This window comes from Octopus bimaculoides, chromosome 16, assembly GCF_001194135.2.
Source record: "Octopus bimaculoides isolate UCB-OBI-ISO-001 chromosome 16, ASM119413v2, whole genome shotgun sequence".
Classification (NCBI taxonomy): Eukaryota; Metazoa; Mollusca; class Cephalopoda; order Octopoda; family Octopodidae; genus Octopus; species Octopus bimaculoides.
In genome coordinates this window covers 49,502,055-49,521,268 of record NC_068996.1, presented here as the reverse complement: position 1 = coordinate 49,521,268, position 19,214 = coordinate 49,502,055, and the positions used below count along the sequence as shown (strand labels likewise).

The following is a 19,214-nucleotide window of genomic DNA, read 5'->3' as shown; positions in this document are numbered from 1 at the left end:
TATATATATATATATAATAATAATAATAATACAAATAATATGTGAGTATATGCATATATACGTACATGTATGTACATACCTACATCTACATGTATATATAGATGCATATCTGGGTACAGGACATCACATACATGTATATATTCATGTGTGTGTGTGTTTGCCCCCTCACCATCGCTTGACACCGATGTTGTGTTTACATCCCCATAACTTAACAGTTTGGCAAAAGAGTCAGACAGAATAAGTCCTGGGGTTGATTTGTTCTACTAAAGGCAGTGCTCCAGCATGGCCACAGTGAAATGACTGAAACAAGTAAAAGAATAAAACGTTAGCTTATTATTAAAATAACTGTCAAAGTTATTTTACCAGATTTACTAATTACCATTTTCAGTCATTTGACTGTGGCCATGCTGGGGTACCACCTTGAAGAATTTTTAGTCAAATGAATTGACCCCAACCTTTTTTATTTTCTTTTAAAGCCTGGCACTTATTCTATCATTTATCTTTCTTTTTTGCCAAACCGCTAAGTTATGGGGGACATAAACAGACCAACACCAGTCTTCAAGTGGGAAGGGGAGGGGCCAAACACAGACACAAAGACCCCCACACATAGATCTATGAACCCTCTTGATTCCTATTTTATAAAAATAATCCCACTGTATTTTTATAATTAAATATTATAATGAATTGCATAAATAAAATTAAGAACATTATTGTAGCAGAATAACCAATCTATTGCAGATAAATTTTAACAACAAAATCTTGTATGGGTCCCCACCAAGGGCCATATGGACACCCAGTTAAGGACCATTGGTTTAGTCAAACAAAGCAACTGCAGAACATATTTCTTTCCAAGCCTAGTACTTATTCTATTGTTCTCTTTCTGCTGAACTAAGCTATGGGGATATAAACAAACCAACACCAGTTGGCATGAGTTAGACAGTTTGACATGGGGCTGGCAAGCTGTCCAGACTCCACACAACTGGATTGATTCACTTTCTGCCTACGAAATACACTCACAAGTGTTTGGTCAGCCTAAGGCTATAGTTAAAGACTCTTGCCCAATATACCATGCAGTGGGGCTGAACCCAGAACCATTTGATAAGGAAACAAAGTTTTAACCATTTTCAGATCAATAGAAATGGAGGCAATGTGGTTCCAAAAGAAATATGGTAACAAAAGGCTAAAACAGTAAAGTAGTTGTAATCACCATTATGGTTCAACAGAGTTCTTGGATTTTTAAAGAATTCTTCCAATCACTTGAATTATTTCAAATTTTTTTCAACCACTTGAAGAATTTTAAAAAGGGTCTGAGCTTATTGAAAATGGCTAAATAATTCCACATTGTTTTATCTGTTATCTTTTCCTTGTTTCAGCCATTCTGGGGCACCACCTTGAAGAATTTTCAGTTGAACAAATCAACCCTAGTATTCACTTTTTAAGTCTTTCACTTTTGTCAAATCATTAAATTACAGGGATGTAAACAAACAAACACCAGTTGTCAAGCGGTCATGTGAGACGCACACAAAAAGACACATAAATACACAGGTATGCACACATACACACACATGTATGTAGAGGCATGTGGCTTAGTGGTTACGGTGTTGGACTCATGATTGTAAGATTGTGATTTCAATTCCTGGACTGAGTGATGTGCAGTTTTTTTAAACCAACACATTGCTCCAGGTCTACTCAGCTGGCAAAATTGAGGAATCCTGCGACAGAGAACCATCCAGTTTAAGTGGGGAAACATGTGCCACAGAAACTGTGAAAATTGCCCTGTGAATCTCTATAACTCAAGAAGGATCTTTATCCCCCCCCCTCTCTCTCTCTACATCATCATCGTTTAACGTCCGCTTTCCATGCTAGTATGGGTTGGATGATTTGACTGAGGACTGGTGAACCAGATGGCTACACAGGCTCCAATCTGATCTGGCAGAGTTTCTACAGCTGGATGCCCTTCTTAATGCCAACCACTCCAAGAGTGTAGTGGGTGCTTTTACGTGCCAGCAGCACAAGGGCCAGTCTGGCGGTACTGGCAACGGCCACGCTCAAATGGTGTTTTTACGTGCCACCTGCACAGGAGCCAGTCCAACGGCACACACACACACACACACACATATATATATATATATATATATACAATAGGCTTTTCTTTAGTTTTTGTCTACCAAATCCACTCACAAAGCTTTGGCTGATCTGGGGCTATAACAGAAGACATGATTGCAGATTCAGTGGTTGAACCCGGAACCATGTGGTTGGGAAGCAGGCTTCTTACTACAGAGCCACACCTGTACCTAATTATAAAAAATAAAAAAATTATAGGATTTTTCAAAAAGAGGGTCCAGTAGAGTAAAATAGGGATGAGTTGGGTCCACTGGAAGAAAATGATTGAGAAACACTGGTCTTGAGCAAACTAATAGGAAAAATATAAAATACATGTGTACGCTCACATAGATGCACATTGCATGTTGAGAGATGCACGTGTATGTTGAGAAAGGGATTTTGCAAGTGAATTGTAAAACATGATAATCGCTATTATCAGACATTAACATCTACAGATGTTGCTGTGAAATTTCTGCAATGTGGGTCTATATGTAAATAGGATATGCTGACCGAGCTCAACTTCATGCTACAAAAAGATACTATCATTATCATATTCATGATAATATCATATATCATATTTTTTATTTGCTTGGAACCTGTACCAGTGGAGCACCGTCCGAGCGTGATCGTTGCCAGAGCACCAGCTGTCTGGTTTCCGTGCTGGGGGCATGTAAATAGCACCATTTGAGCATGATAGTTACCAACGTCACCCTCTTGGCACTTGTGCCCGTGGCATGTGTAAAGACATTCGAGCGAGATCATTGCTAGTGCTACTGGACTGGCTCCTGTGCAGGTGGTACGTAAAAGACACCATTTCGAGCGTGGCCATTGCCAGTACCACCTGACTGGCTTTTGTGCTGGTGGCATGTAAAAGCACTCACTACACTCTCTGAGTGGTTGGCATTAGGAAGGGCATCCAGCTGTAGAAACTCTGCCAAATCAGATTGGAGCCTGGTGTAGCCATCTGGTTCACCAGTCCTCAGTCAAATCGTCCAACCCATGCTGGCATGGAAAGCAGACATTAAACGATGATGATGCTTCTGAGAATCAATGAAACAAGGCTCTGTCAAATGCTGGGATTAGTTTAATTCATTTTTCCCCCTCCCTACTGCTATCCTCCTACCCCTGTTGTCACTGGCGCTCCCACCATCACCACTACCAAACCATTTTACATCTGTCTTTCCATGCTGACATGTGTTGATAATTCCAGTCTATTCCAGCAGAGCATGTTGAAATTCTTCATTATTTGATACATATAACAACAGAAAAGGATTTCGTGGATGAATCCTCTTTTCTACAACTACCAACTTTACAGAATGGACTGGAAGCATTTTATCATGCTACCGAGACTAGAGAGCTTGTCTGTGGCAGAACCAAACTATGTGTCTCCCACTACGGAGCATCACTTTCTATTCAGTCACTGTTTTCCTAGATGGGATGTCTTTGTTATGGACACCATGGAAATCAAAATGGTTGGCACTGTACTGCAGGAACAAGAAGTGGTAACTAGAACACACATCAACCAGGACAAGTCATGACCTTCTGGCTCAGTACTGAGAGAGAGAGAGAGAGATCCATGCCAGCCATCCTTGTTATTTCTTGCAGGACCTTAGGTCCTTATAAGATGCTTGGAGTTCAATTCCCAGTGGTGTGTTGTGTCCTTGAGCAAGACACTTTATTTCACATTGCTCCAGTCCACTCAGCTGGCAAAAATGGGTTGTACGAGTATTTCAAAGGGCCAACCTTGTCACATTCTGTGTCATGAGAACTACGTTAAAGGTAAGTAACGTGTTTGTTAAATGCTCAGCCACCTGCACATCAATTTCCCGAGCAGGCTGTTCCGCTGACCGTATCAACTGTAACCCTTGTCATAACCAATGGAGTGCCCGTCAATTTGCTTAACAATTGTGCTTTCTCTTAGTTTTCACCTGATTTGGTGAGATGGATTGCTTTTTCACTTTTTGCAGAAGAATGCATTCTCCTAGCCAGAAGATCCATCTGCTGCACTGGAACTGAGAGCTAGAATACAGCATACATAGATTAGCACTGAACCCCGAGACTCGTGGGACACCCAAACAATAAGTCAGTAAGTCTTGTGATGGCACTGGTCATCTATTGTGTTTGAAAACGTGTTTGCATCTGCATGGAGGGCTCAGTATCCTATGGCTGATGATGAAAATGTATATGTATGTGTGCTGAGACTGTTGGCATTGCAGAGATTTCTAAAGCAAGGAGATGTTGTTGTATGAGGCATGTTTTCTTGCAGCTTCATCAAAGAGATGATGCTGCAATCTTGTGTCAAACAAAGATCAAGATTGAATATCTGTAGCATTGCCTAGCACTTACAGTTCTCTACAGCAGAATACATGTGTATTCTCAATATGGTTAATTAGTGGTGTAGAATTGTGTGTATACCACATCAGAGAATGGCAGCAAAGAGAACAACAGTGTCTACTCTGCTACTCTCTCACAACAATCTGTTTCTCTCTGTCATACTCTATCCTCTCTCATCACTTTTGTCAGTCTACATTACTCCTTGAAGGAGCACAGCGCTGGTTTCCTGTGTATACATTCCTCCCTGGATAGGACCTCAGTCCATCACAGGATTACTCATCTTTACCACACGAGTGGAATGGAGCAACGTGTTTTGTTCAAGAACACAATGCCTTGCCCGGTCCAGGAAATGAAACTACACAATCTTACAATCACGAGTCCAACACCCTAACCACTAAGCCATGAGCCTTCATTTCTCTCGCCACCTTACCTTAACTAAAATCACTATCTCTCTCTCATTCTCATTTGAGTTGGTGAGTAAAGAGGCTCTTTCTCAGTCTTTTAACCCTTTTGTTATCATATTTTGGTCAACATATGCTGCCTTTATTTCAATTAATTTTTGAAGTATTTCGTCAAATGACTTTCTCATTATTAAGCTGGAGTTTGGAGCAAATTAACGTAAAATTTTGATGGAAAATTGTAATTTTAGACCACTTTAGAACAGTAAGTTTACATCATAGAACCTGGGGCGGTCTAGGTTGGTTGATATCAAAAGAGTTAAGATGACTTTGCAAGTGCTGGTACCACAAAAAGATCATCCAGTACACAGTGTAAAGTGGTTGGCACTAAGAAGGGCATCCAGCTATAGAAACCAAGCCAGAACTAATGCAGTATAGCATGATGTGGTTTTCTGATGTGTCAGATCTTGTCACTGTTTAACCTATGCCAGCATGGAAAGTGGAGGCAAAATGATGATAAAGATGATGATGAATTTTATATTGTTAATGCTTATGTTATTTTAGTGTGTGGAGGCGCAATGGCCCAGTGGTTAGGGCAGCGGACTCGCGGTCATAAGATCGCGGTTTCGATTCCCAGACCGGGTGTTGTGAGTGTTTATTGAGCGAAAACACCTAAAGCTCCATGAGGCTCCGGCAGGGGATGGTGGCGAACCCTGCTGTACTCTTCCACCACAACTTTCTCCCTGTTTCTGTTGTGCCTGTATTTCAAAGGGTCAGCCTTGTCACACTGAATATCCCCGAGAACTACGTTAAGGGTACATGTGTCTGTGGAGTGCTTAGCCACTTGCACGTTAATTTCACGAGCAGGCTGTTCCGTTGATCGGATCAACTGGAACCCTCGATGTTGTAAGCGATGGAGTGCCAACAACATATTTTAGTGTGCCGTCTGTTGCATAATTATTTAGGGTAAACAGCTGTGCACTGAGAGTGCTGTTTTACCCCATTTCCGAATGTAATCTTCAATGTTTCATCAGGTGGTGGAGCAGCTCTGAAGGTGCTCTGGCCCCTTCCACCATGATACCAGAGTTACCCAGAGCCACCCATCAATGTAGCAAAAAAAAAAACCTCTCACATAACATCATGAGCTTTGTCGAATCAGACACTGTGACTCTGGGCCAGATGTTTCTACCATCCTCAATACTAATTCCTGCTGTGATCAACATCATCATCATCATCATTTAACATTTGCTTTCCATGCTAGCATGGGTTGGACAGGTTGACTTGGAGCTGTCCAGACTCCAACATGGTTTCTATGGCTGGATACTCTTCCTAAAGCCAACCACTTTACAGAGTGTGCTCGGTGCTTTGTAGGTGCCACCGGCATGGGTGCATTCATGCAGCACTGGTACAAATGCTTTTTATGTGGTACCGGCATCTGAAAGGACAAACCTGTATGTGTGGAAGACAGGGATTTTACTTCGCCTGATGCATTTTATCAAATAACAGCAAATCACCACATCTCCTGATCCATTGTCATTTCCTCAGTAATGTGAGTTTAATATCATTTCACTGCTCAGTGAATGAGTAGAGTATGCATATGAGGTGAACATGAGTTATTTTTACTTATCAGACTGTGGCCATGCTTTGGCACCACCCAGAAGAAATTTTTAGTTGAACGCATTGACTCTAGGGCCCCCTCATTTTTTAAAGCCTGGTACTTATTCTATCGGTCTCTCTTGCCAAACTGCTAAGTTACAGGGATATAAACACACCAACACCAGTTGCCAAGTGGTGGTGGAGGACAAATGCAGGCACAAAGACACACACACACAAATATATGATGGGCATCTTTCAGTTTCCATCTACCAAATCCACTCACAAAGCTTTGGTTGGCCTGAGGCTATAGAGAAGACATTTGCTCAAGGTATCACGCAGTGGGACTGAACCCAGAACCATGTGGTTAGGAAGCAAGCTTCTCACTACATGGTTTCGCACCTGTGTGAGTTCTTGGTATCACCTTACCAGGTGTCAATCATATAAGAATACACATAGAGTTGTTATTGGCTTCTGCTGTGTGATTGGCAGCGTGTGTTTTAATGTTGGGTGGCAATTGTGTTAAAATAAATGTTGTGTGGGTTGAATTAATATTATAAGGTGACAACTATGTAAAATGCAGACTAATGATGTTATAGTGTTGGGTGTCAACTGTGAAATACTATGTAAGGTGTGTGTTATTTCATTGTATGATGATTGTGTAGGGAATATAGTGTATTACTTGGTAGTGATTCTGTAGAATTCTGTGCTGTTTATACCAGTGGTTCTCAACCTTTTTGATATCCAGGCCAGATCCAAAACCTGGATTTTTTTTTAGGGGCTCTGCACCAACAAAGTAAAACGCAAGTCAATTAAAGAAAAAAAAAGTATCATATTTATAGAGGGAAGGCTGTTGAGGGTCATCTGGAATGTTGTCAAATGCTCACAGCCCTTTACAGTCAGGTTGTGTGTGATTAGTGGAAGTTTCATCATGGTGTTCCACAGAGCATTAGTGAAGGGCAAGAATGACAATGCTCTTAGGGAAACTTTAGGCATTGATGAAAATCAACTGGCTGGTCTATTCTGGAGGACTTTTGGGCTGGGGAACATGGATAATTTCTAGAAATCCTTTGCCTGGCAGTACCAGTTTGAGATAAACTCTAGAGGTATGGAAGTGCCATAAACTGGGCCCGCTTGACGTGCATGCAGAGTGATGCAGCCCTTCTGCACTCACCTGTCCAGTACATGAAGCATTACTGACTTATGAGTTTATGTCGAAGAGTTGCTGTTACATGTAGAACAGATCTGTTGAGCCCACCATAAACATCATCCATTTGCTCTCCTTTGGCCTTAACAAAAGAGGTTTGCATGGTGGCCAGACTGAAAGAGCTTAAGATATACACCTCCCCCCCTTTAGCCAAACTCTCATTAACTTTCTCGCGTTTCACTTGAAAAGGAAGGGTGGAGAGGGAAGTGCTGCTTTCTGGAAAATTCATTGAAAGGTGGAATGGTGAGTATGACTTGAGTGAATGGGCCAACTCTGAGCATGCACTTGTAGATATGAGAACAACAGAAACAAGGCACTTGCCTCAGTATTTGACTGTGGTTTTGTGGGATTTCCACTAGTACACCTTAGAAATCTCTCTCTCTCTTTTGGGGAATTATCCATTGTTATAATTGTTTCTTTATTTTTCTGTTTACTCTTTCAAGAAATCCCACATTGTATCACATTCTGTAATGTCCTCGGTCTTTTTGTAAACTTTTAGTGGATAATAAAGAAACGACTATGATTATGATTATTATTATTATTATTATTATTATTATTATTATTATTAAGGTGGTGAGTTGGCAGAATCATTATTATGCCGGACAGAATGTTTAACAGCATTTCTTCCGGCTCTATGTTCGAAATTCAAATTCCGCTTAAGTTGACTTCACCAATTATCTTTTCGAGGTCGATAAAATAAGAACCTGTTGAGCACAGGGATCAATATTATCGATTAGTCCAAGTATTGTGCCGATTTCCGGCCTTGTTCCAACAGTAGAAAAGATTATTATTGTTCTTAAGGCGACGAACTGGCAGAATCGTAAGCATACCAGACAAAATGCATAGCGGCATTTCGTCTGTCACCACGTTCTGAGTTCAAATCCTGCCGAGGTCGACTTTGCCTTTCATATTTTCGGGGTCGATAAATTAAGTACCAGTTATGCACTATCGCTTGGGGGAGGGGGTGTAACTGTGAAACTCACCCCCACAAAATTTGAGGCTGTGTTAGAAAGGATTATTATTATTATTAATATCCTAAGTTTGTAGTCTAATCTATTTTTTAAAAAATAAAATTTACAGTACAATTCCAGTTTAATAAACACGGTGCTAATTAAGAAAAAACAGTTCAATCAAAATAGAAGGTTTTAATTTGTTACCTGAACTTCCAACAGTATCCGATTCAGCAGTTACACTTTCGTTAGTTTCACTGACATTTGTGCCAAAATTCCCATGGGTTTCCTGAAGGGAAACGTGTGGAGACAATGCTTCTATATTGTAAGAATCGTTCACATTGCCTTCACCATCAAAAAGGTCAAAGTTCGTTGAGGAATTTGGATTTTCAGCCAACCTAATATTCCCAGCAGGACCAATATTCCCTAGATTAGAAAAAAAAAAAGGAAGTTTAACTGCTGTCGGAAGTAAAAACTTTTAAAGTGCAAGAAATTTATATACATCAATTCGTCTTCATACACGCGTATATATCTATATCTATATAATATATATATGCATACATACGCACAAGCACAGATATGGTCTTGTAAGAATAAAATCAAACACAAAAACCGAAAAAAAAAGTTTAAAAGGAGATTACAAATCCAAAAATGCAAACAGGAATGTGCCAAGGAAAAACATACTCGACTTAAGTAAGAGAAAACCGCTTCACCAGTAAGTTTTGTCCAGAAACATTCCTTTTACTTATTATTTACGATTATTCAGTTAAACCTTTCTAAGTTAGACAAATAAACTGTTGCAAAACTATACATTTTGCGGTAACTAGACAGTCTTTTTTTACAAAAAAAAAAAATGTTTAATTACTTCCTGGACAGAGCTGTGTCGAATTTATCTTTCGTTTCTACGTGTTTTTTTTTCCTTCTCATCTCTTTTTTTTTATATTTGCTCCAGAAGTTTTATCATAAAAAAAAACAAGGTTACTTTCGTGTTTTGGGGGGTATTTTTTGGCCCCAATCAATTTAGAAACTTTCTATTTTTGTTTTCATAGTTACAAAGAGAGAAAACTACAATATCTCAAATTAAGACATACGACATGCAAGCATATACACACATATACATATATATATATATCTACAATTTTGATCGAGCCAGTCTCACCTGATTCACATATATATATATATATATATATATATATATACACACACACACTCACACGTGAGGGTAAACAAATGTGTTGAGAATAGAAAAAAATAAACAAAAACAAATATTTACCATAATTCCAATAATGAAACACACACACACAGTGGCCAAGATTTGCAAAGTGTTATTTCAGATAAAGTTATTTTTATATTAAAAAAGGAATGCGTTACTGTACAAAATCGCACGCATCGGATGTATATGCATGCATTAATAGGTGCATGTGCGCGATTGTATATAAGGGCGTGTGTGTGTGTGTGTTATATTACGTAAAACAAATGTAAATAATAATGAGAAAAGTTTCGTGTAATATTTTCCCTATTTTGTTGTTACTGAAAAGCAAATATAAGCAGGCATAAAAGTAGTAAACTCAGCTATGTGATGTGACCTACTTCTTTAAAAACTCTAATAAATAAATAAAAAGGAGAAAAAAACAAACAAACAAACCAAAAACAACAACTTCGTTAGACTCTTACTCTCTTTCTCTCTTCTATGAAGTGACTTACCAAAAACTATTACGATCTTATTTACTATAAACTGATTAGTCTAGCAAATTTAGGTAGAAATAACATAATCGTTACTCCGATTTTATACACCGAGGCTATATAAAATTAAATGCAGTCACGCATACGCACATACATACATATATAAGCGCAAACACACATGATGTATACACACACACGTTTCTATCTATATTTATTTGTACACATGCGCATATACACTCTCACTACGTAAACGATAACAAGTGTCCATACATCTAGCTACTCACACTTCTACTCTACACACTCTCTCTCTCTCTGTATTCCTATAGAATAGAGTCGGAAATTGTCAAATGCGCTTAAGCCCTTAATTTCTTCTGATCTGCATGTTTGAAGATCGTAAAGACTTTAAAAAAAAAAACCTTTTATGTAATTTTTCAATATCGACTTTTTTCGTTTTGCAAAATCGTAATCTACGCTACTTAAAACGTGCAAATCGAAAGAAATTATGGTTTCTGAGCAGTAGATAATTTCCGATTCTATTCTATAGGGATGTACATACGTGCGTGTGCGCGTGCGTACGTGTATGTGTTGTTATATTGAAAATACGAAGTTTAATTATTTTCTATTGAAAGATTTCGCATATTTCCTAAATGTTAATATTTAGCATAGAACATAAATGTTCCTAATTCCATGCTCCTTTCCAAGTCTTTCTTGGTCTCATCTTCTGATCGAGGTGATGATTAGTGGTGTGTTGTTTTGTAGTAGACAGCAAAAGGTCATGGAAATGATGTACAAATTGTCACTGCCGTTTTTAAAAGCGCTTAAACGATTAACGCTTGGTTAATCGTTTCATTGTTTATTTCACTCATTCTGTATTGCTTTGTATTCGCTTTTGGTTTCCATATTGCTATTAACAACGCTCCAATAGTCAAATCATCATAGAATGTTGGTGTTATCGACAATTAATACTTTTTTGTTTGTATCAGACACATAAATATGATACTTTCTAGTTGGTTGACCGTACATTTACGACAAGAAGCTATTAAAATACATTATTATAACAGAGAGGACAACAAAATTAGACAGAATAATATCAGTTAATACTACCATGCTACTAACTGAATTATTTGCAAGAGAGTGGACTCTGCTAAAAGAGTCCAAGGTACCAGGATGTGGTATCAACTAGTCAGTTCACAGGAGTATAGTTGTTGGCATTCCGTCGTTTACGACGTCGAGGGTTCCAGTTGATCAGATCAACGGAACAGCCTGCTCGTGAAATTAACGTGCAAGTGGCTGAGCACTCCACAGACACGTGTACCCTTAACGTAGTTCTCGGAGATATTCAGCGTGACACAGTGTGACAAGGCTGACCCTTTGAATTACAGGTACAACAGAAACAGGAAGTAAGAGTGAGAGAAAGTTTTTGGTGAAAGAGTACAGCAGGGTTCGCCACCATCCCCTGCCAGAGCCTCGTGGAGCTTTAGGTGTTTTCGCTCAATAAACACTCACAAAGCCCGGTCTGGGAATCGAAACCGCGATCCTATGACCGCGAATCCGCTGCCCTAACCACTGGGCTATTGCGCCTCCACACAGGAGTATAGACCATTGTAGTAAATGGTGCCACTTAGCATGTGGTCTATCTATCTATCTACAACTTTTTTTTTTGTGCAGTCTAACTATAACTGTAACCCTACACTGAATTTGAACCCAGATCAGATCATTTCACACAGCATAGATTACAGATACTGCAGTAGACTGCATGCTAGACTAACACCTGATAAAATAGGAGAGTGATAGGTGACAGTATATCCATGGGTAGGAAGTATTGGACTGTTAGCAAGTGAGTTTTTGCCAGTCAACCAGATGGTTTTCTTTTGGATACAGTCTAGGACAATGATTATCAAAACCTTCAGATATGTGCATCCATAAGATTACCTGCCATCAGGTATCTACCATGCTCTGAATGTCTTGCTTCCCTGTGCATGGACTCATTAAAGCCCTGATGTCTGGCAACTAACTTAGTGGACAACCACAAGATTATCCACCATGTTTCCAATAATAACATTGGGCACCTTTTTGAATTCTATATGTCTAATACTTGTTGACATGCTTACAAAAATTTTAAAAAAGACAACAAAGAAATATTTTTTCACACTCAGAATTGCTGAAGCATGGAATAAACTATCCACATTGGCTGTTAGTTGTCAGGACACTTTTTGTGGCACTCCGTCGTTTATAACGATGAGGGTTCCAGTTGATCCGATCAACGGAACAGCCTGCTCGTGAAATTAACGTGCAAGTGGCTGAGCACTCCACAGACATGTGGAGTGTGACAAGGCTGGCCTTTGAATTACAGGCACAACAGAAACAGGAAGAAAGAGTAAGAGAAAGTTGTGGTGAAAGAGTACGGCAGGGAATTGAAGCCGTGATCCTACGACCGCGAGTCCACTGCCCTAACCACTGGGCCATTGCACCTCCACTGTCAGGACACTGCTTCCTGAAATTTGCCAACAGTACACCTCATGCCCCCCACCTCTGATTTTTTTTTACTTTTGAAAACTTTTTCACAGTTCACTTCCTGTGCATAATTCATGTGCAGTGCATGTAGTTTCGCTTACTTTTTCTAATGAATTTTAATGCACCTGAGCACTGTATACAATAAGTTCATTATTATTTTTAATATCTAGGCCAGATCCCAAACCTGGTTTTTTTTAGAGAGCCACATCAAAAAAAAGTAGAAAACAAGTTCATCAAAGAAAAATATTTGTGTGCAAGAGAGAAGACTGTTGGTTTGGTCATGTGATGCATATGAATGAGGACAGCTGTGCAAAGAAGTAGAGTGTATGTCTGAAAGGGGTAGACCCAGGAAGACTTGGGATGAAGTGGTGAGAAAGGATCTTCGGATGTTGGGCCTCACAGAGGGTATGACAGGGGACCAGGAGATGTGGTTATTTGCAGTATTTGATAAGACACATCAAGCTAAGTAAAATCCCTGTTTTCCACACATACAGGCTTGTCCTTTCAGGTGCCAGTGGCACATAAGAAGCACCCAGCACACTCTGTAAAGTGGTTGGCATTAGGAAGGGCAGCATCCAGCCATAGAAACCAAGCCACAACAGACAGTTGGAGTCTGAACAGCTCCATGTCAAACTGTCCAACCCATGCCAGCATGGGAAGTGTACATTAAACAATGATGATGATGATGATGAGGGAAGATCTTCAGAAAGATGCTTGAGGGTTGCATGTGGCCCTGGGAGCCATGGTTGAGAATTGCTGGTTTAGGATGTTTGTGTATGTAAGCATCAACATTGGTCCTGTAGAGGAAGGCTGGTCTTTGGGGTACAGTTTCACCCTTTTGATACCAACCCAACTTGAGACTGTCCCTGGTTTTATTATATAAACTTTTGGTTTTAAAGTGATCTAAATTAAACCTTTCTTCCATCAAAATTTCATGTGAATTTATGCTCCAAACACCAAACACTTTAGCTCTTTGATCAACTGAATCACTTGCTCACATAAGTGGTTGAGTATACCATAGATATGTGTATTCTTAAAGTTATACTCAGGCAGAATCAATGTGAAAAAGTGTGTGACATGGCTGTATTTTTAAATTACAGTTACAAGAATCCATTCATTAAGCTTCAGTACAGTTTCCATCTACCCAAGGTTGCTCACAAGGCTTGGGCTGATCCAAAGTAATGTTAAAAGGCACTTGCCCAAATCTCAGTAGAATCAAACCTGGAACCTCATGGTTGCAAAATGAAATTCTTAACCATTTGGATCCATGTTACATTTATTTCTTGAATAATATTTCAGAGATGTTCATTGCAAACACCATTGTTACTAGATTTTTTATCACAAAACAACATCTCTTCAACTAGTTCGCCATCATTCACACATCAGATGTATGCATGAATAATGTGATTCACTAGTGCCCCTGGACTGGTTCTTGTGCGGGTGGCACATGAGATGCACCATTTTGAGCGTGGCCGTTGCCAGTACCGCCTGACTGGCTCCTGTAGGATTTTCGAGCGAGATCGTTGCCAGTGCCCCTGGACTGGCTTGTGCGGGTGGCACATAAAAGACACCATTTCGAGCGTGGCCGTTTTCGTGCGGGTGACACGTAAAAGCACCCACTACACTCTCTGAGTGGTTGGCGTTAGGAAGGGCATCCAGCTGTAGAAACTCTGCCAAATCAGACTGGAGCCTGGTGTTGCCATCCAGTTTCACCAGTCCTCAGTCAAATCGTCCAACCCATGCTAGCATGGAAAGCGGACGTTAAACGATGATGATGATGATGATGACTGCTAATATCGGTAAATTCATCAAATTGAACAGAAAGATATCTGCTACAATGTTTATTAACCTGTTGAACCTTAACATTAAATGGCATTTAATCCATGTGGCTACAAATTATATTACTTATTCAGTAGAAGGTTACATACTGACGCATAATCTTGGTTTCAAAAAGTTTCCATAAAAGCTGAAATACTTAATTTTAATAAGGTTTTACCTGTAGAAAATGGTTTTCCAACTTTAGTGATAATTCCCAGCTTGAAATGAAGAATTTTAAGATTAACTATAGACCTGATGATGACCATAGCACTAATTTGTATTGTATGGCAGTTATATTTCTGCAATAAATTCCAGAAAAAAGCCAGTAGCTTGCTGGTAAGTTCACCATGTTTGTCACATGAAAACTATCATGCTTTACAGACTCATTGCCAAATACAGAATTGCAATCAGTTTGTACAGCAAGTAACCAGTGATATTATATTGATTTCAAATTTTGGTACAAGGCTGGTATTTTGGGGAAGAAGCAGGTATGTCAACTGCATTGAGTCCAGTGCTCATTTGGTATTTATTTTATTAATCCTGAAAGGATGAAAGGCAAAGTTGACCATGGCAGAATTTGAACTAGGAATGTAATGATAGATGAAATGCTGCTAAGCATTTTCCCACAGCATGATAATGACTCTGCCACCTCACTGCCTAAATAATAATAATGATGATGATGATGATGATGATGATGATAATAATAATAAGAATTGGAAGAAGAAGAAGAAGAAAATGCCCTGATGCAGTACCAGGCAGTGGCTCTCATGGCTTCTGATCTTAATTGATTGGAAGTGTTATCATGTACATTGTTTTGTCTTGGTATAAAAGATGGGCTACAGCAAATATTTTGCTCAATACCACAGATTTGCTTGTCAGTTGTTTGACCTTAACCAGTTGAGCATGTCCCTTGGTGGCTGACGATATGTGCATCTCTGATCACGAGCAGAAGTGGTGGGGGAGCATCATAGACATGTGTTGAGAGGAATTCTTTGGAGTTCGAATAATTCACCTTTGGAAATATGGGTGTTTTGCTCAACATCCTGAAACAAACCTTATTCAGGGACTTTTTGAGCAGGATGGCCTACTCAACATGAAGAAAGTTCTAAGTGGGCCCCACTTGCAAGGTCATGCACTGTTTATCTTGATATGAGATCACCATGTCATGCACATATGCTTGTGATGCATGTGCCTGGTGTACTCTTATCAGAGGGGTAGTCATGATGGGTATAATGGGCTTCGTATATTTTACCCCAGTGTCACACTGATGGCATGCACTGCTCTCTCACTCAATTATAATACTGATAATAATACTTGTTACAAGTCCTGACACAAAGCCAGCAAGTTCAGGGGAGGATGTAAGTTGGTTACATCAACCCAGTACTCAACTGGTACCTATTTTATTAACCCTGAAAGGATGAAAGCAAATGTTGATTTTGGCAGAATTTGAACTCAAAAGGTAAAGCTGAACAAAATGCCACTAAGTATTTTACCTGACATGCTAATGTTCCTATCAGCTCACCGTCTTAACAATAATAAACCATTTTACTATAGGCACAAAGCCTTCACTGGTACTGAAAAGATGAAAGGCAAAATTGACCTTAGCGAAGTTTGAACTCACAACATGGTGATGGGCAAAATACTACTAGACATTTCGTGCAGTCTGCTAACAATTCTGCCTGCTCGTGACCTTAACAATAATAATAACATGAGCACTCAGAGAGCGCAAACCTCCACCAAGGCAACACCTATGTCCTCTCAACGATTAGCCAGAGATGATTTTTAAAATGAGAATATCTGAAATAAACTCGAACGCTCTCACAAACGAGAATACTAAAAATGAACCCGACCGCTCTCAAAAATTGAGTGAAAAAACTCAAAAAATAATCCAGAATCCTTGTCCGGTACCAGATCGATCTCAAAATCTAATCAGTTCATGCCAATCATGAGGCCAAACATCCCTGAAAGTTTCATCCAAATCCATCCAGTGGTTCTGGAGATATCTTGTCCACGGACAAACAAACACAACTGAAAACAATACCTCCACTTTCGCTTTATAATAATAATGATTTCAAATTTTGGCACGAGGCCAGCAATTTTGGGGAGCAGGCAAGTTGATTGTATCGAGCCCAGTACTCAACTGTACTTATTTTATTGACCCCCGAAAGGGATGAAAGACAAAGTTGACCTCGGTGGAATTTAAACTCAGAACATGAAGATGATTGAAATATCAGTAAGAATTTTGTCCGGCGTGCTAATGATTCCGCCAGCTCTCTACCCTTCAATTAGTTTTGTTATATTGATGTTTCTCTTGCTGGAAGAATCCATTGTGAATTATAGGGTTTATAAAATAGTACAGTAGTTTAGTAGACAAAAGTATGATGAGAGAAAGCTATGGAATTTCTTTGAAATATAAGTCAAGTATTGCAGCTCGTAACGCAGAAGAGAGAAAAATACACAAATACAAGAACATAATCAGTTTGTGTTTGGTCATTGTCAAGTTCTCAGACCCTGCACTGCCGATTTCCTCCACAAAATCAGGATAACTATGGCCTGTGTGAGAAATAAGCTCCACAAAGTGGAATGACTGCTGGAGAGAGTGTTGCTGGCCATTTTTCATGGTAACACCTTTGCAATCATGTCTGCAAGACACGGCTAAACACGCCATTTATTTAGGGATGTACAATCCATTATTCCCTGCCCCCGCCTCATCTTCTGTTGCTTAATCCCCACCCTGTTCTTTTTTTTGTTTGTTTCTTTGGTGAGGTAGTTATGGGGGTTGTTTTTTCTTGGTAATTTTGTTTTATACTAATGTTTTTTTTCTTTCTTTTCATCCTGTGAAATATGTTGCCAATAAAAACAAAGTCTAGTCTTTTTTTTACAAAAAAAAAAAATAATAACAAAAAATAACCCCACAAAAAGGAATGAAAAACAATACCCATGTCTGTGTCTATAAACACTCTGGTATATAATTAATTGAACTATTCCGGCTGTAATAACCAATCAAAATGTTTAAATATCGTTACAGTACGTTTAACTAATTCACGCGAGTGCATACATATATTATACATAAGCTAGCTTCTCATTTGTGTCAGTTAATATGTTGTCCATATTTCATTCTTTTCAAACTGCTAGCATTATGATTGAATGAATCTTTACCATGTATATTCATATGTTGCAAAGCTAGCTTAACGACCACACGAATTTGATGTAGCACTTCAAAACCACAAAGACAGCTAGTGATACACTTTGTAACTAACTGAATGTGTTTGTCACTCTCTCCCCACCGCCTCCTTTTTTTTAAAAAAACCCTCAAATGTGTTTTGTGTTGTCAGATGCGAGGAAGAGACGTAATTTATATTTTTGTGCTATTTATTTTCTTTTATCTAGATAACTGCTCAGTTAACTACTGACTGCAAAGCAAGAGGTGATTCACCCTGCTTGTGTGCAGTCACCGTGCCTGTTATGCTGGAAGAAACTACAGATCTACAGGAGATACATAAGATGTTCACACACGACAGATTATGCAATGAAGTGTGGCTTATTAACGTTTTCAGGCGTGCATGTTATATTATTGTATGGACACATGCAAGTACCATAAAACCGCAGGTCACCTATTGTTTCTCTATATAACTCTTCTTTTTTTTTCATCTATCTTTTTCCTTGTTTCGGTCATTTGACTGTGGCCATGCTGGAGCTCTGCTTTGAGGAATTTTAGTTGATTGAATTGACCCCAATACATTTTTTTAAAGCCAAGTACTTATGCTATCAGTGTATGTTACTGAACCACTAAGTTACGGGGGACGTAAACACACCAACACCGGTTGTCAAGTGGTAGTTGGGTTCGAACACACACACACACACAGACTTACACAAACACAGACACATACACAAATACAGACACACACACACAGACACACAAAGAGACACATATTCAAAGACACACAAACACAGACACAAAGAGACACACATACACAAAAACACACACATACGGGCTTCTTTCAGTTTCTATGTACCAAATCCACTCACAATGCTATTGTAGTAGACACTTGCCGAAGGTGTCACACAGTGGGGCTGAACTCGGAACCATGTAGTTGGGAAGTAAACTTCTTACCACACAGCCACTCCTTGTCAACTAGTTACCATAAATAGCCATCTCTGGCCACAACTGGGCATAAATGCCATGCTTTAGTAAGACTCACAGTCAAAGGGAAAGTACTACTTGGTGACTGAGAATTTTTTTAAGCAATTAAAAGAAATTTATTTTAAAAAATCAAGAGTAGTAGGAGGGAGGGAGTTGAAAGTGTGTGTGTGTGGGGAGAATGAGAATAAAGTTATCTTCAGGCCAGAGACCTGGTCTAAATTCTTCCAACAGAGCAGGGTGCAGGCAGCAAAGGGCTAGAGCAGTAGGTCTCATCTGAGGTCCAACGCGACCCTTAGCGGTCCATATAAGATTTGGTTTATAAAATTTATCTGCAATAAACTGGTTATAATTCTACAATCCACAAAATGTTTCGCCAATTTTTTTTTTTTGATTCCGAATAATATTATTTCTATTCTAGGCACAAGGCCTTGAAAATTTGGGGGAAGGGGGCTAGTTGATTATATCAACCC

General features: G+C 39.2%; 1 protein-coding gene across 5 annotated transcripts in view; it reads right to left on the bottom strand.

Annotated features, from left to right (window-relative positions):
* The window catches only part of LOC106877586 (putative mediator of RNA polymerase II transcription subunit 26), a 243,671-nt gene that overhangs the window by 71,878 nt on the left and 152,579 nt on the right, over nucleotides 1-19,214 (bottom strand). For all 5 annotated transcript variants that reach the window (XM_052973746.1, XM_052973745.1, XM_052973743.1 and 2 more), the window contains one exon: nucleotides 8,793-9,011. In XM_052973746.1, the coding sequence (XP_052829706.1) occupies nucleotides 8,793-9,011 (219 nt within the window). The remainder of the gene's footprint in view (nucleotides 1-8,792; nucleotides 9,012-19,214) is intronic.